This window comes from Pecten maximus, chromosome 12 (assembly GCF_902652985.1).
Source record: "Pecten maximus chromosome 12, xPecMax1.1, whole genome shotgun sequence".
In the NCBI taxonomy this organism is placed as follows: Eukaryota; Metazoa; Mollusca; class Bivalvia; order Pectinida; family Pectinidae; genus Pecten; species Pecten maximus.
Genome location: NC_047026.1, coordinates 39,313,880 through 39,337,120, shown reverse-complemented (window position 1 = coordinate 39,337,120; position 23,241 = coordinate 39,313,880). Strand labels below are relative to the sequence as shown.

The 23,241-nt window shown below is 38.0% G+C and overlaps 1 protein-coding gene and 1 long non-coding RNA gene across 2 annotated transcripts in view; both read left to right on the top strand.

The window, feature by feature from the left end:
- Positions 1 to 14,884, top strand: part of LOC117339987 (BCL2/adenovirus E1B 19 kDa protein-interacting protein 3-like) — a 30,293-nt gene extending 15,409 nt beyond the window's left edge. The window contains exons 3-6 of the mRNA XM_033901716.1: positions 11,374 to 11,416; positions 12,981 to 13,051; positions 13,242 to 13,391; positions 13,693 to 14,884. Coding sequence (XP_033757607.1) covers positions 11,374 to 11,416; positions 12,981 to 13,051; positions 13,242 to 13,391; positions 13,693 to 13,756 — 328 coding nt within the window. The 3' untranslated portion in view covers positions 13,757 to 14,884. The remainder of the gene's footprint in view (positions 1 to 11,373; positions 11,417 to 12,980; positions 13,052 to 13,241; positions 13,392 to 13,692) is intronic.
- A 1,673-nt stretch (positions 14,885 to 16,557) lies between these two features.
- LOC117339988 lies at positions 16,558 to 21,614 on the top strand. Its single transcript, XR_004535347.1, has 2 exons — positions 16,558 to 19,131; positions 19,180 to 21,614. It is a non-coding gene; the product is annotated as an uncharacterized LOC117339988 (long non-coding RNA).
- Positions 21,615 to 23,241: the final 1,627 nt, after the last annotated feature.

Sequence of the window (23,241 nt, the reverse complement as noted above, 5' to 3'; positions counted from 1 at the left end):
TACATTATGGATAGAGAACAACACAATATCTATATGTATATATACATTATGGACAGAGAACAACACAATATCTATATGTATATATATATACATTATGGACAGAGAACGACACAATATCTATATGTATATATACATTATGGATAGAGAACGACACAATATCTATATGTATATATACATTATGGACAGATAACAACACAATATCTATATGTATATATACATTATGGATAGAGAACAACACAATATCTATATGTATATATACATTATGGACAGAGAACAACACAATATCTATATCTATATATACATTATGGATAGAGAACAACACAATATCTATATGTATATATACATTATGGACAGAGAACGACACAATATCTATATGTATATATACATTATGGACAGATAACAACACAATATCTATATGTATATATACATTATGGATAGAGAACGACACAATATCTATATGTATATATACATTATGGATAGAGAACGACACAATATCTATATGTATATATACATTATGGACAGATAACGACACAATATCTATATGTATATATACATTATGGACAGATAACAACACAATATCTATATGTATATATACATTATGGACAGATAACAACACAATATCTATATGTATATATACATTATGGACAGATAACAACACAATATCTATATGTATATATACATTATGGACAGATAACAACACAATATCTATATGTATATATACATTATGGACAGAGAACGACACAATATCTATATGTATATATACATTATGGACAGATAACAACACAATATCTATATGTATATATACATTATGGACAGATAACAACACAATATCTATATGTATATATACATTATGGACAGATAACAACACAATATCTATATGTATATATACATTATGGACAGAGAACAACACAATATCTATATGTATATATACATTATGGACAGATAACAACACAATATCTATATGTATATATACATTATGGATAGAGAACAACACAATATCTATATGTATATATACATTATGGACAGAGAACAACACAATATCTATATGTATATATACATTATGGACAGAGAACAACACAATATCTATATGTATATATACATTATGGATGTATTGGTTTGGATTAAAGATGATAGTATCTGGTAGTAAAAACCTTTAATTACATTGAGATAGCAGTATCTGGTAGTAAAAGCCTTTAATTACATAATGTCCAAACTCTCCTGGTCAAGTGGCTAGATCAAGTATATAGTCATTAATTAGGTCAGCTTAAGCTGAAGGTTCAACAGATGGTCATCAGCGGTGGGTGGTCAGTGGTCAGGAAAGGGGACCACAGGTAGAAAACCAAACCTAACCATGTCTGATCTATAATGACAGGGGACCCAGGGGTAGAAAACCAAGGTCTAACCATGTCTGATCTATAATGACAGGAGACCCAGGGGTAGAAAACCAAGGTCTAACTATGTCTGATCTATAATGACAGGGGACCCAGGGGTAGAAAACCAAGGTCTAACCATGTCTGATCTATAATGACAGGAGACCCAGGGGTAGAAAACCAAGGTCTAACCATGTCTGATCTATAATGACAGGGACCCAGGGGTAGAAAACCAAGGTCTAACCATGTCTGATCTATAATGACAGGAGACCCTGGGGTAGAAAACCAAGGTCTAACCATGTCTGATCTATAATGACAGGGACCCAGGGGTAGAAAACCAAGGTCTAACCATGTCTGATCTATAATGACTGGAGACCCAGGGGTAGAAAACCAAGGTCTAACCATGTCTGATCTATAATGACAGGAGACCCAGGGGTAGAAAACCAAACCTAACCATGTCTGATCTATAATGACAGGAGACCCAGGGGTAGAAAACCAAGGTCTAACCATGTCTGATCTATAATGACAGGAGACCCAGGGGTAGAAAACCAAGGTCTAACCATGTCTGATCTATAATGACAGGGGACCCAGGGGTAGAAAACCAAGTTCTAACCATGTCTGATCTATAATGACAGGACTGGAGACCCAGGGGTAGAAAAGCAAGCCTAACCATGTCTGATCTATAATGACAGGAGACCCAGGGGTAGAAAACCCAAGGTCTAACCATGTCTGATCTATAATGACTGGAGACCCAGGGGTAGAAAACCAAGGTCTAACCATGTCTGATCTATAATGACAGGAGACCCAGGGGTAGAAAACCAAGGTCTAACCATGTCTGATCTATAATGACTGGAGACCCAGGGGTAGAAAACCAAGGTCTTACCATGTCTGATCTATAATGACAGGACCCAGGGGTAGAAAACCAAGGTCTAACCTTGTCTGATCTATAATGACGGGACTGGAGACCCAGGGGTAGAAAACCAAGGTCTAACCATGTCTGATTTATAATGACAGGAGACCCAGGGGTAGAAAACCAAACCTAACCATGTCTGATCTATAATGACAGGAGACCCAGGGGTAGAAAACCAAGGTCTAACCATGTCTGATCTATAATGACTGGAGACCCAGGGGTAGAAAACCAAGGTCTAACCATGTCTGATCTATAATGACAGGAGACCCAGGGGTAGAAAACCAAGGTCTAAACGTGTCTGATCTATAATGACAGGACAGGAGACCCAGGGGTAGAAAACCAAGGCCTCACCATGTCTGATCTATAATGACAGGACTGGAGACCCAGGGGTAGAAAACCAAGGTCTAACCATGTCTGATCTATATTGACAGGAGACCCAGGGGTAGAAAACCAAGGTCTAACCATGTCTGATCTATAATGACAGGGACCCAGGGGTAGAAAACCAAGGTCTAACCATGTCTGATCTATAATGACAGGAGACCCAGGGGTAGAAAACCAAGGTCTAACCATGTCTGATCTATAATGACAGGAGACCCAGGGGTAGAAAACCAAGGTCTAACCATGTCTGATCTATAATGACTGGAGACCCAGGGGTAGAAAACCAAGGTCTAACCATGTCTGATCTATAATGACAGGACAGGAGACCCAGGGGTAGAAAACCAAACCTAACCATGTCTGATCTATAATGACTGGAGACCCAGGGGTAGAAAACCAAGGTCTAACCATGTCTGATCTATAATGACAGGAGACCCAGGGGAAGACAACCAAGGTTTAACCTTGTCTGATCTATAATGACAGGAGACCCAGGGGTAGAAAACCAAGGTCTAACCATGTCTGATCTATCATGACAGGACTGGAGACCCAGGGGTAGAAAACCAAGGTCTAACCATGTCTGATCTATAATGACAGGGGACCCAGGGGTAGACAACCAAGGTTTAACCTTGTCTGATCTATAATGACTGGAGACCCAGGGGTAGAAAACCAAGGTCTAACCTTGTCTGATCTATAATGACAGGAGACCCAGGGGTTGAAAACCAAGGTCTAACCATGTCTGATCTATAATGACAGGACTGGAGACCCAGGGGTAGAAAACCAAGGTCTAACCATGTCTGATCTATAATGACAGGAGACCCAGGGGTAGAAAACCAAGGTCTAACCATGTCTGATCTATAATGACAGGGGACCCAGGGGTAGAAAACCAAGGTCTAACCATGTCTGATCTATATTGACAGGAGACCCAGGGGTAGAAAACAAAGGTCTAACCATGTCTGATCTATAATGACAGGAGACCCAGGGGTAGAAAACCAAGGTCTAACCATGTCTGATCTATAATGGCAGGAGACCCAGGGGTAGAAAACCAAGGTCTAACCATGTCTGATCTATAATGACAGGGGACCCAGGGGTAGAAAACCGAGGTCTAACCATGTCTGATCTATAATGACAGGAGACCCAGGGGTAGAAAACCAAGGTCTAACCATGTCTGATCTATAATGACAGGAGACCCAGGGGTAGAAAACCAAGGTCTAACCATGTCTGATCTATAATGACAGGAGACCCAGGGGTAGAAAACCAAGGTCTAACCATGTCTGATCTATAATGACAGGAGACCCAGGGGTAGAAAACCAAGGTCTAACCATGTCTGATCTATAATGACTGGAGACCCAGGGGTAGAAAACCAAGGTCTAACCATGTCTGATCTATAATGACAGGAGACCCAGGGGTAGAAAACCAGTAACCATGTCTGATCTATAATGACAGGAGACCCAGGGGTAGAAAACCAAGGTCTAACCATGTCTGATCTATAATGACAGGAGACCCAGGGGTAGAAAACCAAGGTCTAACCATGTCTGATCTATAATGACAGGGACCCAGGGGTAGAAAACCAAGGTCTAACCATGTCTGATCTATAATGACAGGGACCCAGGGGTAGAAAACCAAGGTCTAACCATGTCTGATCTTATATTGACAGGAGACCCAGGGGTAGAAAACCAAGGTCTAACCATGTCTGATCTATAATGACAGGAGACCCAGGGGTAGAAAACCAAGGTCTAACCATGTTTGATCTATAATGACTGGAGACCCAGGGGTAGAAAACCAAGGTCTAACCATGTCTGATCTATAATGACAGGAGACCCAGGGGTAGAAAACCAAGGTCTAACCATGTCTGATCTATAATGACAGGAGACCCAGGGGTAGAAAACCAAGGTCTAACCATATCTGATCTATAATGACTGGAGACCCAGGGGTAGAAAACCAAGGTCTAACCATGTCTGATCTATAATGACAGGAGACCCAGGGGTAGAAAACCAAGGTCTAACCATGTTTGATCTATAATGACTGGAGACCCAGGGGTAGAAAACCAAGGTCTAACCATGTCTGATCTATAATGACAGGAGACCCAGGGGTAGAAAACCAAACCTAACCATGTCTGATCTATAATGACAGGAGACCCAGGGGTAGAAAACCAAGGTCTAACCATGTCTGATCTATAATGACAGGAGACCCAGGGGTAGAAAACCAAGGTCTAACCATGTCTGATCTATAATGACAGGGGACCCAGGGGTAGAAAACCAAGGTCTAACCATGTCTGATCTATAATGACTGGAGACCCAGGGGTAGAAAACCAAGGTCTAACCATGTCTGATCTATAATGACAGGAGACCCAGGGGTAGAAAACCAAGGTCTAACCATGTCTGATCTATAATGACAGGGGACCCAGGGGTAGAAAACCAAGGTCTAACCATGTCTGATCTATAATGACAGGACTGGAGACCCAGGGGTAGAAAAGCAAGCCTAACCATGTCTGATCTATAATGACAGGAGACCCAGGGGTAGAAAACCCAAGGTCTAACCATGTCTGATTTATAATGACTGGAGACCCAGGGGTAGAAAACCAAGGTCTAACCATGTCTGATCTATAATGACAGGAGACCCAGGGGTAGAAAACCAAGGTCTAACCATGTCTGATCTATAATGACTGGAGACCCAGGGGTAGAAAACCAAGGTCTTACCATGTCTGATCTATAATGACAGGACCCAGGGGTAGAAAACCAAGGTCTAACCTTGTCTGATCTATAATGACGGGACTGGAGACCCAGGGGTAGAAAACCAAGGTCTAACCATGTCTGATCTATAATGACAGGAGACCCAGGGGTAGAAAACCAAACCTAACCATGTCTGATCTATAATGACAGGAGACCCAGGGGTAGAAAACCAAGGTCTAACCATGTCTGATCTATAATGACTGGAGACCCAGGGGTAGAAAACCAAGGTCTAACCATGTCTGATCTATAATGACAGGACAGGAGACCCAGGGGTAGAAAACCAAGGTCTAACCATGTCTGATCTATAATGACAGGAGACCCAGGGGTAGAAAACCAAGGTCTAACTATGTCTGATCTATAATGACAGGGGACTCAGGGGTAGAAAACCAAGGTCTAACCATGTCTGATCTATAATGACAGGACTGGAGACCCAGGGGTAGAAAACCAAGGTCTAACCTTGTCTGATCTATAATGACAGGGACCCAGGGGTAGAAAACCAAGGTCTAACCATGTCTGATCTATAATGACAGGGGACCCAGGGGTAGACAACCAAGGTCTAACCTTGTCTGATCTGTAATGACAGGAGACCCAGGGGTAGAAAACCAAACCTAACCATGTCTGATCTATAATGACAGGAGACCGACAGGGGTAGAAAACCAAGGTCTAACCATGTCTGATCTATAATGACAGGAGACCCAGGGGTAGAAAACCAAGGTCTAACCATGTCTGATCTATAATGACAGGGACCCAGGGGTAGAAAACCAAGGTCTAACCATGTCTGATCTATAATGACAGGGGACCCAGGGGTAGAAAACCAAGGTCTAACCATGTCTGATCTATAATGACTGGAGACCCAGGGGTAGAAAACCAAGGTCTAACCATGTCTGATCTATAATGACAGGAGACCCAGGGGTAGAAAACCAAGGTCTAACCATGTCTGATCTATAATGACAGGGGACCCAGGGGTAGAAAACCAAGGTCTAACCATGTCCGATCTATAATGACAGGACTGGAGACCCAGGGGTAGAAAAGCAAGCCTAACCATGTCTGATCTATAATGACAGGAGACCCAGGGGTAGAAAACCCAAGGTCTAACCATGTCTGATTTATAATGACTGGAGACCCAGGGGTAGAAAACCAAGGTCTAACCATGTCTGATCTATAATGACAGGAGACCCAGGGGTAGAAAACCAAGGTCTAACCATGTCTGATCTATAATGACTGGAGACCCAGGGGTAGAAAACCAAGGTCTAACCATGTCTGATCTATAATGACAGGACCCAGGGGTAGAAAACCAAGTCTAACCATTGTCTGATCTATAATGACGGACTGGAGACCCAGGGGTAGAAAACCAAGGTCTAACCATGTCTGATCTATAATGACAGGAGACCCAGGGGTAGAAAACCAAACCTAACCATGTCTGATCTATAATGACAGGAGACCCAGGGGTAGAAAACCAAGGTCTAACCATGTCTGATCTATAATGACTGGAGACCCAGGGGTAGAAAACCAAGGTCTAACCATGTCTGATCTATAATGACAGGACAGGAGACCCAGGGGTAGAAAACCAAGGTCTAACCATGTCTGATCTATAATGACAGGAGACCCAGGGGTAGAAAACCAAGGTCTAACTATGTCTGATCTATAATGACAGGGGACCCAGGGGTAGAAAACCAAGGTCTAACCATGTCTGATCTATAATGACAGGACTGGAGACCCAGGGGTAGAAAACCAAGGTCTAACCTTGTCTGATCTATAATGACAGGGACCCAGGGGTAGAAAACCAAGGTCTAACCATGTCTGATCTATAATGACAGGGACCCAGGGGTAGAAAACCAAGGTCTAACCATGTCTGATCTATAATGACAGGAGACCCAGGGGTAGAAAACCAAGGTCTAACCATGTCTGATCTATAATGACAGGAGACCCAGGGGTAGAAAACCAAGGTCTAACCTTGTCTGATCTGTAATGACAGGAGACCCAGGGGTAGAAAACCAAACCTAACCATGTCTGATCTATAATGACAGGAGACCCAGGGGTAGAAAACCAAGGTCTAACCATGTCTGATCTATAATGACAGGAGACCCAGGGGTAGAAAACCAAGGTCTAACCATGTCTGATCTATAATGACAGGAGACCCAGGTGTAGAAAACCAAGGTCTAACCATGTCTGATCTATAATGACAGGGACCCAGGGGTAGAAAACCAAACCTAACCATGTCTGATCTATAATGACAGGGACCCAGGGGTAGAAAACCAAGGTCTAACCATGTCTGATCTATAATGACAGGACACCCAGGGGTAGAAAACCAAGGTCTAAACGTGTCTGATCTATAATGACAGGACACCCAGGGGTAGAAAACCAAGGTCTAAACGTGTCTGATCTATAATGACAGGACTGGAGACCCAGGGGTAGACAACCAAGGTCTAACCATGTCTGATCTATAATGACAGGGACCCAGGGGTAGAAAACCAAGGTCTAACCATGTCTGATCTATAATGACAGGAGACCCAGGGGTAGAAAACCAAGGTCTAACCATGTCTGATCTATAATGACAGGGACCCAGGGGTAGAAAACCAAGGTCTAACCATGTCTGATCTATAATGACAGGGGACCCAGGGGTAGAAAACCAAGGTCTAACCATGTCTGATCTATAATGACAGGAGACCCAGGGGTAGAAAACCAAGGTCTAACCGTGTCTGATCTATAATGACAGGAGACCCAGGGGTAGAAAACCAAGGTCTAACCATGTCTGATCTATAATGACAGGGGACCCAGGGGTAGAAAACCAAGGTCTAACCATGTCTGATCTATAATGACAGGAGACCCAGGGGTAGAAAACCAAGGTCTAACCGTGTCTGATCTATAATGACAGGACACCCAGGGGTAGAAAACCAAGGTCTAAACGTGTCTGATCTATAATGACAGGACTGGAGACCCAGGGGTAGACAACCAAGGTCTAACCATGTCTGATCTATAATGACAGGGACCCAGGGGTAGAAAACCAAGGTCTAACCATGTCTGATCTATAATGACAGGAGACCCAGGGGTAGAAAACCAAGGTCTAACCATGTCTGATCTATAATGACAGGGACCCAGGGGTAGAAAACCAAGGTCTAACCATGTCTGATCTATAATGACAGGGGACCCAGGGGTAGAAAACCAAGGTCTAACCATGTCTGATCTATAATGACAGGAGACCCAGGGGTAGAAAACCAAGGTCTAACCGTGTCTGATCTATAATGACAGGAGACCCAGGGGTAGAAAACCAAGGTCTAACCATGTCTGATCTATAATGACAGGAGACCCAGGGGTAGAAAACCGAGGTCTAACCATGTCTGATCTATAATGACAGGAGACCCAGGGGTAGAAAACCAAGGTCTAACCATGTCTGATCTATAATGACAGGAGACCCAGGGGTAGAAAACCAAACCTAACCATGTCTGATCTATAATGACAGGAGACCCAGGGGTAGACAACCAAGGTCTAACTATGTCTGATCTATAATGACTGGAGACCCAGGGGTAGAAAACCAAGGTCTAACCATGTCTGATCTATAATGACAGGAGACCCAGGGGTAGAAAACCGAGGTCTAACCATGTCTGATCTATAATGACAGGACTGGAGACCCAGGGGTAGAAAACCAAGGTCTAACCATGTCTGATCTATAATGACAGGAGACCCAGGGGTAGAAAACCAAGGTCTAACCATGTCTGATCTATAATGACAGGAGACCCAGGGGTAGAAAACCAAGGTCTAACCATGTCTGATCTATAATGACAGGGGACCCATGGCCAGGGATAGAAAACCTAGGTCTAACCATGTCAGATCTATAATGACTGGAGACCCAGGGGTAGAAAAGCAAAGGCTCAACTATGATCTCCAATTGATAATGGCAGAAACATCTTTTTATAAATCCATCTATGTGTACATTTTGTATAGAGAACTCACTGTAAATGGGGTGTAAAATATAACCTGCTCACATTATAACCAAATGACAATATCAGCTTGTATTTGGTTTCATTCAGAAATGAATATTGGAGGTTATTACACCTCTTTCAATATCATTTTGTTGATTGATAACACAAGTCTCAGGAATTTTCCATTTTATTGAGTCTCCACAAAAGTGTATATCTGATACCTTCCACTCCCCATACACACCATAATGATCTTAGTGTTTTAAATGCTTTCTAAATGCACGAATGAATTCAAAGAATTCAAACATCCCATGTATCAGTGACCCTTATACTACTTGAACATGTCATAAGTGCAAGTTCTGTGAGACTTGTTGTACGGCTGGTATCTCTGGTCTTGGCTGTGAGCTACATAAGTAGCTGTTATAACATATAAATGCATCATGTAATTGATTACAAGTTTATGTGGTTGTATATGGTGTATATATATATCTTAGTGAGAGTAATATGTACTAGGTGCACCATACTTATAGATGACAGCCACCTGTGTTTAGACTTATATTTCTGTGTGTAGCAGATTTCAAATTAAAATATATATACCGTATTTGACCTAATAAGGGCGCCTGCCCTAATAAGGGCGCCCCTACCTTTTTTCAAGGAAATAAATCTAGTGTTGACATTGTTGACACTGTTGACGAGTTTAGTCCATCTTATGTATTTATAATCTAATCACAACTCTTGACATTTTAGAAGGAAATTTAGTCTCAACTTGATATTAGATTTTAACACATCACATTTTAAGTCACACCAAACTTGACATGTACATTTTATTGTAATTGTAAAAGTTTGTCATAATCTGTTTTAATCTAAAACCATCATTAAGATTTTAGCAGATCAAATTACATCACATCATGTAATGTTTTTTTGGCTTCTAAAATTGTTTACTGGGTATATTCGTACATTTGGTATTCACTGTATATAGGTGATGATTATCTCGGGATAGAAATTGTGGAGGGAATTGTAATGACAATATCTACATTCTACACTCGGCTATAAGTTCATTGACGTATATACAACATTCTTTCCATTATAATGTGGTGCTGCATGCGTGATGTCTGTAGCTGTATATGTTTGTACAAGTTTAAGAAGTTGTATGAACATTGTATTGATTTTCTGCTAACAAAAACACAGAATGTGTCTATTACCATACAAATTAAAGTACTCTATCCTGACTGACAGCTATCCCTTGTAATCCTATAAATAATATTGCCTGTCGAGAGTTGTTCACAAGTTACAAAATTAATGTCCATTTTCAAATTCCTGAATGAAATCCATTATTTCTATGCATATCTCATGATCAGTATTCAATTCTGTATGAAATCCATGATTTCTATATCTCGGTATCCAATTCTGTATGAAATCCATGATTTCTATATCTCGGTATCACAATCCTGAATGAAATCCATGATTTCTATATCTCGGTATCACAATCCTGAATGAAATCCATGATTTCTATATCTCAGTATCCAATCCTGAATGAAATCTATGATTTCTATATCTCATGATCAGTATCCAATTCTGAATGAAATCCATGATTTCTATATCTCGGTATCCAATCCTGAATGAAATCCATGATTTCTATATCTCGGTATCCAATCCTGAATGAAATCCATGATTTCTATATCTCAGTATCCAATTCTGAATGAAATAACTACAATATATCACTATATCCATTCTTAGTTTCTTAGCTTCGAATCCTTGGCAAATGAAAATCAGAGTTCAGAAAAATAAAAAGAGCTGTGTTCATGTTCAGTAATGAGTATACACCTTGTAATGTACAATTGTATATATGTTCAGTGTAATACATGCTGTACTTCATCTTATAATTAGTTCAAAATGATTTACACTTCATGTTTTAGAAAAGTCACTGGCATGGCCTCTCCCATCCATGATGACTTGAACATCAAACTTCAATTATGTTATCAAGATAGAAACGGCTGCTTAAATGCAAAACATTCAGGGTAATTATATATATATAATGAATTCAAATATTTATTGTTATTTTTTTCTTTCAGCCCAAAGAGCCCACACAGTCCAAACAATGAACTGGCAACACAGGTAATGCACTATGTAATTCAACGTACAGCAAAAATACATATACTGTAATTAATAAGAGTTTATTATCTGGTGTAGTACCGCTACCAAATAAGGCTGCATAACAAAGTTCATTTTTACGTTTACGGTTATATGTCACTGAAAGCTGATTAGCCTACCATCATCAGATGGGTGTGCTATATATTCAAATCGCCCTTCGTCTGTGTCCTTCTGTGTGTCTGTCCATCCATCTGTCCGTCCGTCCTCACTCAGATATACTTGTGGGGTGAATTAACGATTCATTCCGTGCAAAAAATCTTCGTCGCCTGTTGGAGAGGAAATTTAATGTAAATTTGTGTTTTTTCCCATAATTCATCATTAAATCTCATTGCACATGTGCTTTTTTTAGTGACGGAATTAACGGAAATTAAATGTGATGTCCATATCAAATTAAAACTTGTGCCTTGCACCCTACAAGTTCTCAGTCAAAAGACTTCATCCCATAAGTCGATCTTGTCTGTATCATCGTCCATCCATCCGTCCGTCCGTCCGTCCGTCACTGCCATTTCTTAGAAAGTACTTGAAGGATATTTTTCAAATTTCATATCATACATAGGTTCCCCTTACAGTTAAAATATTTTATTTCTATTTCTTGGAAAGTTCTTCATGGATCTTTCTCAAATTAAGTAGGTTCCCCTTTTATGTGACATATATAGTTTCTGCCTTGACAGTGACTTTGAGTTTAGCTCCATATCCATCTAAGAGACTTAGGATTACACTTGTCTGCATATTACATGTTGTCGCCAGTTGGTTTTAGTATTGCTAATTGTCCTATCAACACCTATTGTCATGAAAAAGATCCACTATTAACTAAGATTGTACATGTATGTTTGTGTTGTAGTACATGTATGTTTGTGTTTTAGGACTCTGACAGAACTATTAAGATTGTACGTGTATGTTTGTGTTTTAGGACTCTGACAGAACTATTAAGATTGTACGTGTATGTTTGTGTTTTAGGACTCTGACAGAACTATTAAGATTGTACGTGTATGTTTGTGTTGTAGGACTCGGACAGAACTATTAAGATTGTATGTGTATGTTTGTGTTGTAGGACTCTGACAGAACTATTAAGATTGTACGTGTATGTTTGTGAGAACTATTAAGATTGTACATGTATGTTTGTGTTGTAGGACTCTGACAGAACTATTAAGATTGTACGTGTATGTTTGTGTTGTAGGACTCTGACAGAACTATTAAGATTGTACATGTATGTTTGTGTTGTAGGACTCTGACAGAACTATTAAGATTGTACGTGTATGTTTGTGTTGTAGGACTCGGACAGAACTATTAAGATTGTATATGTATGTTTGTGTTGTAGGACTCTGACAGAACTATTAAGATTGTACGTGTATGTTTGTGTTGTAGGACTCGGACAGAACTATTAAGATTGTACATGTATGTTTGTGTTGTAGGACTCGGACAGAACTATTAAGATTGTACGTGTATGTTTGTGTTGTAGTACATGTATGTTTGTGTTGTAGGACTCGGACAGAACTATTAAGATTGTACATGTATGTTTGTGTTGTAGGACTCGGACAGAGATCCAGGAACTGACTGGATCTGGGATTGGTCCAGTAGACCTGAGGCTCACCCTCCCAGGTATGCTAGTTTGTTATTTTTCTGTTCCTTTTGAAATTAAGAGGTGGAGGGGTTGGGTACATCTTTTTTTTTTTTTTCTTTTTCTTTTTTTTTGGTGTGGGGGGGGGGGAGGATTTAGGGTTGTGATGTAATAAATAGAAATATTTAAAATCTTTTATTCATCTCTCTTTATTCCTGACTTTTCCTGCAGTGACTGGAGTGGGCGATTTAAACACCGCATCAGTCGGGATAAAGCGACCTCCCGGAATACCCGAGTAACGAAGAGCGGCGTGTTTACTATCGACCACCTACCACAACTTCTGCTCACACATGCTTGTTCTTTCTTCCTGGGGGCTGCCGTGTGAGTCATCTGACATGTTCATAACTTAATGATTCTTGAGAAATGTACAGGAACTATATGAAATATTACGTCATTATAGGGTTGACTCATAAGGAATTAAAGAGTACCAAGGGTTACTATTATCAGTCTGTAAAAGAACACAAAAACAAGTATTTCTTTAAAGTTAATTTATGAAAGTGTTATTAGTAAAAGGTGAGCAATACAGGCCAATTGAGCCTCCTGTTTAATGTCAAAGTGAATATAACTATAAATAGAGGAGATTATATTCTTATTTATAACTTTGATTTTAACTTGTTTACAGGATGTTTGTATGCCTGAAGAGATACTGCAGCTGGGCCACAGTTACCTCCCCTGCAATGGACTGAGACATGATAAAGCGTACCCCAGAAATGCGTTCAAGATTAACAAAATGGTTCTGACTTTGAAGTTTGGATTTTTCTGCCTGGATATTCCCGGTGAACACAAGGTCACCAGGAGGCATCCCCTGTCTATATAGTTATCTGAAATCAAAATATCTGATGTGTTGTACTTATTTATTGGACATTTATCTTCGCTGTATTGAGTCTAATTTGATCCCAATGTTTTTGACCCAAGACATTTGATATTTGACATATTTCTTTTTGTGTGGATATTTTTCTAAATTTAAAAACATTTCAGTATTACATCCCTCTATGAATATACCAATGTATACCAGGTATGTTAAATACAAATTGAAGTCTTCATTTTCGCTCAAAATGTAGCTTCAGATCAAAACCCCCAGGAATGTTCTCAAGGGATGTTTTTTAATCCTTCCTCCAATTCTAATCCTTACTGTGCTCCTCCCTTGCTATAAAAACTGGGTACTTTTAAGAGTCTATACATTATTTGATTTTCCATTCCATGATTTTTTGGTACAATACATACATATTTGTTTTTATGATGACACCATTTTAATGTATCGATTTTCAAAGTGGAAAAAAATAGTATGATTTTTTCCCTACCTATGTTTATTAAGAAAGTTTCTAGATTTTCAGTCTAGATATGTGATTTTACTACACACCTTGGTTTCTGTAGATCAGATCTTGACTTTGGTTTCTGAAGATCAGAACTGGACTTTGGTTTCTGTAGATCAGATCTGTACTTTGGTTTCTGAAGATCATATCTGGACTTTGGTTTCTGTAGATCAGATCTTGACTTTGGTTTCTGAAGATCAGAACTGGACTTTGGTTTCTGAAGATCAATCTTGACTTTGGTTTCTGAAGATCAGAACTGGACTTTGGTTTCTGAAGATCAATCTTGACTTTGGTTTCTGAAGATCAGTCTTGACTTTGGTTTCTGTAGATCAGATCTTGACTTTGGTTTCTGAAGATCAATCTTGACTTTGGTTTCTGAAGATCAATCTTGACTTTGGTTTTTGAACCAAAAAATAATGATTGTGAGACATCAGATGTTTCTGTAATTATGCTCTGTTGTCCACGGTGATGATCATTTAATTGACACACATCCTTATTTAGTTTTTTAGCCCACCATCATCAGATGGTGGGCTATTCAAATCGCCCTGCGTCCGTGGTCCGTCGTCCGTCCGTCCCTCCGTCCGTCCCTCCGTCCGTCCGTCCCTCCGTCCGTAAACAATTCTTGTTATCGCTATTTCTCAGAAAGTACTGAAGGGATCTTTCTCAAATTTCATATGTAGGTTCCCCTTGGTGCCTAGTTATGCATATTGCGTTTTGAGACCAATCTGAAAACAACATGGCCGACAGGCAGCCATCTTGGATTTTCACAATTGAAGTTTGTTATCGCTATTTCTGAGAAAGTACTGAAGGGATCTTTCTCAAATTTCATATGAAGGTTCCCCTTGGTGCCTAGTTATGCATATTGCGTTTTGAGACCAATCTGAAAACAACATGGCCGACAGGCAGCCATCTTGGATTTTGACAATTGAAGTTTGTTATCGCTATTTCTGAGAAAGTACTGAAGGGATCTTTCTCAAATTTCATATGAAGGTTCCCCTTGGTGCCTAGTTATGCATATTGCGTTTTGAGACCAATCTGAAAACAACATGGCCGACAGGCAGCCATCTTGGATTTTGACAATTGAAGTTTGTTATCGCTATTTCTGAGAAAGTGCTGAAGGGATCTTTCTCAAATTTCATATGAAGGTTCCCCTTGGTGCCTAGTTATGCATATTGCGATTTGAGACCAATCGGAAAACAACATGGCCGACAGGCAGCCATCTTGGATTTTGACAATTGAAGTTTGTTATCGCTATTTCTGAGAAAGTACTGAAGGGATCTTTCTCAAATTTCATATGAAGGTTCCCCTTGGTGCCTAGTTATGCATATTGCGTTTTGAGACCAATCTGAAAACAACATGGCCGACAGGCAGCCATCTTGGATTTTGACAATTGAAGTTTGTTATCGCTATTTCTGAGAAAGTACTGAAGGGATCTTTCTCAAATTTCATATGAAGGTTCCCCTTGGTGCCTAGTTATGCATATTGCGTTTTGAGACCAATCTGAAAACAACATGGCCGACAGGCAGCCATCTTGGATTTTGACAATTGAAGTTTGTTATCGCTATTTCTGAGAAAGTGCTGAAGGGATCTTTCTCAAAGTTCATATGAAGGTTCCCCTTGGTGCCTAGTTATGCATATTGCGATTTGAGACCAATCGGAAAACAACATCGCCGACAGGCAGCCATCTTGGATTTTCACAATTGAAGATTGTTATCGCTATTTCTGAGAAAGTACTGAAGGGATCTTTCTCAAATTTCATATGGAGGTTCCCCTTAGTGCCTCGTTATGCTTATTGCATTTTGAGATCAATTGGAAAACAATATGGCCGACAGACCGCCATCTTGGATTTTGACAATTGAAGTTTGTTATCTCTATTTCTCAAAGTACTGAATGGATCTTTCACAAATTTCATAAGTAGGTTCCCCTTGGTCCCTTGTATTGCATTTTTGGACCAGTCTGTCCTGAAAACAACCTGGCAAACAAACAGCCATTATCGTTAAATCTCAAATTTCTTATATAGTTAGGATTCCCTTGTTTGAAAAGTACTGGAGGGATGTCTCAATTTGCACAGATTAGTAAAATGAAGGGAAAAGTAGAGAAAAGATCAATCTGACATGGAACCTATGAAGATCATTCAATGGTGGGCGCCAAGATCCCTCTGGGATCTCTTGTTGTAAATTAAGTGACTACAATGGCCATCACTACAGAGATATATTTATGAAACCTAAAAGTTATTATCAGAGTTTAAAGATCATTTTATTTTCTATTATGTAGAACTTTTTGTTTTCATGAAAACTGAAAAAATTTCAAATTTAGTGTTTGGCGTTAAGTTTTTCTTTTGAAAAATGGGTTATAATAAAATAATTTACCAGAGTCAGGTGATATTCTATTAGTCTACATAATGTCGCCTTTCAGGAAGGGTATATTACTAATTAATTGTCGAGAATAAAAACTGGTTGTATTACAATATTACCTGTGTATGTAATTTAGCAATGATCAATGTTAACTCATGCTCACAAATAAGCCCACCCCAACAGATGAGGGTCATATTCTGTAACATCCCTTTCAACAGGTCAATTAAGAGGATTAACACAGAATCCTTGTTCTCCCTACTTCACAGGTGATCTATTGTTACTAGGGAGGAGATAGCTCACAGGGTAGGGAAAGACAGCCAACACTAGGTACAACATCATAATGATGAATTGTTAGCATGACATCATGTATTGTTTCTCTGACGTCATACAATTGTTATGAATGGGTAATTCCCTGTTTCAACCTCACGTTTTTTGACGAATGACTTTCGATAATTTTTTGTTCTGTCTAGAATTTTGTTTATTTGTAAGTATGTGAGAAAAATAACCAAACATGTGTCTGTTCCTCAGACAGGGATATGTCACCCTTGTATAAGACTTTGACTGGTCACTAGGAGGCTTGCCGAGAGCTGGCCAGCCAAACTCATACACTCGGACTGAGATTCCCTGTTCACACTGACAAACCTATGATTCTATGGGTCCATTTGATTCCTTTACTAATATTCCAGGAAGTCACTGTGAGGACATATCCTAGTGTTGATACAGACATGATGTGACTGGATGAAGAATTGTAAAAAGCTTTGATCAGGCAATTATGTTCAAATTAAGTATTACGTTTTCAGAGTTTTGTTGGGGTGGGAATACGGGCTTTATTAGTGTGTTATTGTTTAAATCATAATGAATCAGCATTACCTTGTTGTTGTATGTTGTTACTTATATCAAACTTCGTCAGTGAAAAGAAATACTTTAAAGATCATGAAAATTACAGCAGTTTCTTACGTTGTTAGATGCTCTCATAAAAGTTTGGTGACGGGAAAGAAATGTTTGTTTATACATGTTTTTGTGTTTGTACAATTTTCTAATTTTATCTAACAATAGGTATGTAAATAAAACAAGTAGGTAGAAAGTTAAATCATCAGTCGAAAAATATCATCTCTGTCAGACATTTTTAATTTGTTTGAAAACAAAATCAAATACATATATAAGTTATAATACTAGTCAGAGTTTTATCAAACCTCGCTTTTATTTTAACCTTCTATTAATGTTCAACGGAGATTGCAATGAAACATATTTTGTATTTCCATCAATCCTGATACATTCACATCCATACATACATCATTTATGTAAAACATGAAGCTAATCTTTTTCATTACTTTACAAGATCAGATTGTTTTATTTTAAATTCAAGAATAAATCTGTTTTAAGTTTTGATAATCACGTAACTGGAACTGAAATTTAACCTGTTGGGAATCTTGAGAGAATTTGTATCACTTTATCATCATTTCACTGTTCTGAAATGCATATTGAGGGCCATAATGATCAGTAATTAGATTGAAAGTAGCCTGCATGAATGATTGTCTGAAAATTTGACTTTTATATTGACCTTCAAACTCATCAGATGGCCAGAGTCAATTAATTTTTTGACAATTATGTATTTTGTTTTTAATGAATTCTCTTTTTAAAAAATTTCAACACACATTTTACATACTGTATAAGAGATTTTAATGCTAAATTGTCAGGTCACAAGTTTATCTTGAAGGTCAATTTTAAAGGTCAAATTTCGGAATGTGAGGGAAATATCAATGGGAAATATCAATGTTAAATGAAAGAAATAGTGTGATTGCTAGTCTCAGTAATATTGTATGTCTCTAAATTGTCTGGAGAGGAATTGTCAAGCTATAAAATATAAGCCATAAACAGACTTTGTAACTACAGATGAGTCCACTTTATTGCATATCGGTTATTTGCATAACTTGCTTATTTGCATAAAATTCTCGGTCCTGATTTTGTATTAATGATAGAATAAATCAAGGATGAAATTTTAATCCTGTAACTACCACCCTGAGCTCAGACCCTTTATCTCTATACACCCATCAATAGCATTTTGGTATGCTCCACACTTATACATATATATTCTTGAGCAAGACAATACCCTAGCTGTTGTACCTCATATAGTGTAGCAGTGTTGCCTTCAAAACCACTCCATTTTATAAAACAGATTGATTATGGAGAAGGGGAAGCCGAGCTGCTTTTAGAGACTAATAGCTGTCACTCTTTAGGTATCTCATAATTAGGAAATTCTCTGGTGTTTTCACATAAATTCCACAGGAAGACCAAATGATTTATGCAAATTTCTACAAGGGTACATTTTTATGTCTGATTAATTCAGTGATTATGATTCAATTAATGCTCATTTGTTAGTTGACAATGGATGAGGTCAAAATGATTCAATTAATGCTCATTTGTTAGTTGACAATGGATGAGGTCAAAATGTGTGACATGTAGTTCGCTTTTTTGAAGGACACTGTTAAATTTTTTTATAAACTTGACAAATATGTGAAAGATCTTGAAAAACATTTTTTTTGTTATTGTAATGTGAACACATCGTAAATACATGTATATTGTATGTATGTTTTTTAATTGTTTTTGATTTAAGGAGATAAAGACACATTTGAGATTAATTAGACATATTTAGTAATCTTTTCAACAATAGGCTAGATTCAGTACCTTATATTAATAACTGTAGAATTCTTTGGAAGCAAAACTCATACAAATTAAATCTGAATACACTGGGGATGGATACGGATGGTATAAAAAATCAAAGTTACAATTTACATTTATTAGAATTAGGACATCAAACACCTCTCCCCTCTCCACACATAGATAAAAAAGTAAACATTGCAATTTTGATCAAAGAAGTTCAAATGTATTTTTCATTTGTTTAACTTTCTAGGTCAATATGTATGATAATAGTATTAATGGCACATTGTCATCACAAATTGTAAAAAAAAAAAAAATCAAAAAAAAATTCAAGAATGACAATGTGAAACTGTTAAATTCCAAATATTGACGAACTTCTTTTTTCGCTGTAGTATGGTTTATGTTGAGAATTACTTCCCCCTGACTGAGGATTACTTCCCCTGACAAGAAGGAATTTACTATGCTATTGTATCGCTGTAGTTATTAACACGTATATATTATATACAATTCTATATATTAGTACATGATTTACTGATGAGAAGTCCTTACTTGTAGCTCACCATCCTACTTAGATCTGATGTTAACTCACTGATGTTAACTCACTGGGTTGACTTGTGGGAATAGGATGGTGTAGTCTTTAGATACAGGCTTACTTGGATCAGTAAATATCATAATTAGTGATTAACCTAGGTAGTTAGTATATAATCTTTTCTTACATGGATTAACCATCAGCAGATGACAACATAGAAGCTAAATGATATAAAGATATCTGGATCAGTGGCATTACTTAATATGTGATCTAATTATACATTCGTAATTGTGAACCATGTTTCCCTACAGATTGTCTTTATAAAATGAGTTAAAATCAGTAATTATGAAAGAAAACATAACCAATTATTTTATTAAATGTGTACTTTTGATAGAAAAAATGGTAGTTTTCCTAATGTACTGCTAGATAAATTTAATATCAATATTGCAAAGAAACAAGTATGGTAGGATACTTCAGTTCCACAATTTTCAAATTTAAATCTTAGAATGTAACAAGATATTCATTCTTTGAAAAAAAAAGGTGTAATAAATATTTGTTGTGTTTTGTCTATCATTCACATATCAGTTCCAAGGTGTGTGGACAAATACTTCACATTACCAACAAGACGAGCATCTTCGTACATGTATCTACAGCACAATAATTTATGTTTGTAATTACAATTATGATTTTGACGTTTTCATCATATTTCAGAGTTCATACCATCAACATAGCTCATAACATGTCCTGATTATGATGTTTTTGGTGATTCGTGTTTGATATCTGTAAATATCTTTATAACTTTGTACTCTTTCTTTACCTGGGTAGTTATTTATCTATTTATTTTCTCTATGTATAGTGCTATTTGTTCCCCTTTCATCACTTACACTCAGATCTTTTGGAATATTGGACAAATTTTCATTTTTGGCAGGTTTATTTTTCACAGTTCTAAAACCTACATATTGTGTAGGCTAATTACTTTTCTATTGTCATTTACTCAACATATACTTGATCTGGGTTCAAAGTGGACATTTTTACCAGGTGGCCTATTTGGCTACCAAGTCATAAAATCTAGGTGCCAATTGGAAAAGTTAGTCGCCAGCCAAGTTGTTAAGTACAGTATAAAACCTCTCTGTGTTTTATTTCCGTTTGCTTTAAACAAATCATTGTTTGTTTTCCATTACTAATGTTTTTAACACTAGTTTGCTTCATTAGAATTAGTATTGAACTTAATATTTTTAGTTCTGAAGCCTGGTAGATGAACCACAACAAACAAAAGTTCTCTAGCCTGGTAGATGAACCACAACACATACAAACTTAGCAGGTTGTTTGGTATTTTGAGTATCTCTCCACCTGGAGATTTTTCTTTCTTCTGGTTTAATATATTTGATAAAATAAATTTTATAATCTGTAAAAAGTGACATAAAAAGCTTTCAATACAAAAACGACATAGTATTGAATAGTTTGAAGGCTGTCTCGACTTTTAGTGACCCACTTTTTGAATGGTTAGCCTCTGGTATGTTGATGTCTCTGTTTCACCATAACTATGTGTTCTGTTTCATCATCATACTTACAGTAGAATGTGATGTGTCATGTATGTGATAATTGTACTCCATCATGTAATTTTGGTCACCTATGTGATAAATTGTACTGTATTGAGCAAACATAAAATAAATCGAAGAACACTTTAAAATGTCTGTTTTATTTTGGGTCATGCGCTGTCAAGTATTTGGAGAAGATATACAGCTATATATGTCTGTTTTAATTTTGGGTCATGCGCTATTAAGTATTTGGAGGAGAAATACAGATATATTTCCTATACAAACTTAGTACTCAGTACTCTTGTTATAAGCTCACCTGGTCAGTACTCAGTACTCTTGTTATAAGCTCACCTGGTCAGAAGGCCCAAGGTTATCTGATGCCATACCATGGTGTCCGTAATTTATCCTCTGTCCATACTTTGTTTGTTTTTTGTTTAACGTCCTAGCCAGGGTCATTTAAGGACGTGTCAGGTTTTGGAGGTGGAGGAAAGCCGGAGTACCCAGAGAAAAACCACCGGCCTACAGTCAGTACCTGGCAACTGCCTCACGTAGGTTTCGAACTCGCAACCCAGAGGTGGAGGGCTAGTGATAAAGTGTCGGGACACCTTAACCACTCGGCCACTGCGGCCCCCCTGTCTGTCCATACATCAACAATTTCTTCAATTTACTTTGTCACAACCAATGATTGGACTTTAACTTGGACTGGAAGCGTCCATGAGTGGTGGGGATTCAAAATTGTGCAAATGGTGAGCTTTACTCCTCAGGGAGCTGAGGTCGGGCTAAAAGGGGGCAAATTTGGGCTAAAAGGGGGCAAATTTCAAAATTCCTTCGGGCCAGATAAGCTAATAAAATGTTTGTGCACAAGAAAGCTTATGACACCTCGCAACCCCTTCAGTTAGTCTGTGGAAGTGTTGGTACGCCGAGTGGTTAAGGTGTACCGACACTTTAACACTACATAGCCCTCCACCACTGGGTTGCGAGTTCGAAACCTACGTGGGGTAGTTGCCAGGTACTGACCGTAGGCCGGTGGTTTTTCTCCAGGGTACTCCGGCTTTCCTCCACCACCAAAACCTGGCACGTCCTTAAATGACCCTGGCTGTTAATAGGACGTTAAACAAAATAAACCAAACTGTGAAAGTCCCATGACAAATTTGATTTACAAAATCCAACACGGCTGACTATCAGCAATTAGCCAATCAGTCCTAAAAGTAATACACTGTATATGACTCAATGGGGCACACTCTTCGAATTTTTAGAAAGTATTTATAAAAATCTAAGTACAAATTGTGTCCAGTATTACCAGAATATAACAAACAACATTATCATCTGTTAATATGTAAAATTTTATTTCACAAAATAAATAGAAACCAACATAATTTCGCTGAGATGTAATTATAGAGTTCCATTCATAAAGCCCTAAATATTTACACAACAGCTAGTATCAATATAGTTGAGGTTTGTAGTATAAACGTCGGTGAAAGTATCTGAATCTTGAAAGTAGGATTTGAATGTATATATTTAAAGTATTTTAAAAATATTGATTATCTTAAATACATGTATAAAATGAAATACATTTGAAGTATTTAAGATATTATTGTAATGTGTTTGAAGTATTTGAAATGTGTCTGAAGTATTACAATATTGGAACATACGTGTTTAAAATTTTCAAAATATTATTGGAATGTGATTGAAGTATTTAAAATATTAAAGGAATTTGTATAAATTGTAGAACTCTTTACCTGATGATAAGCCAGCAATACTGTAATCAGAGTTACTTTT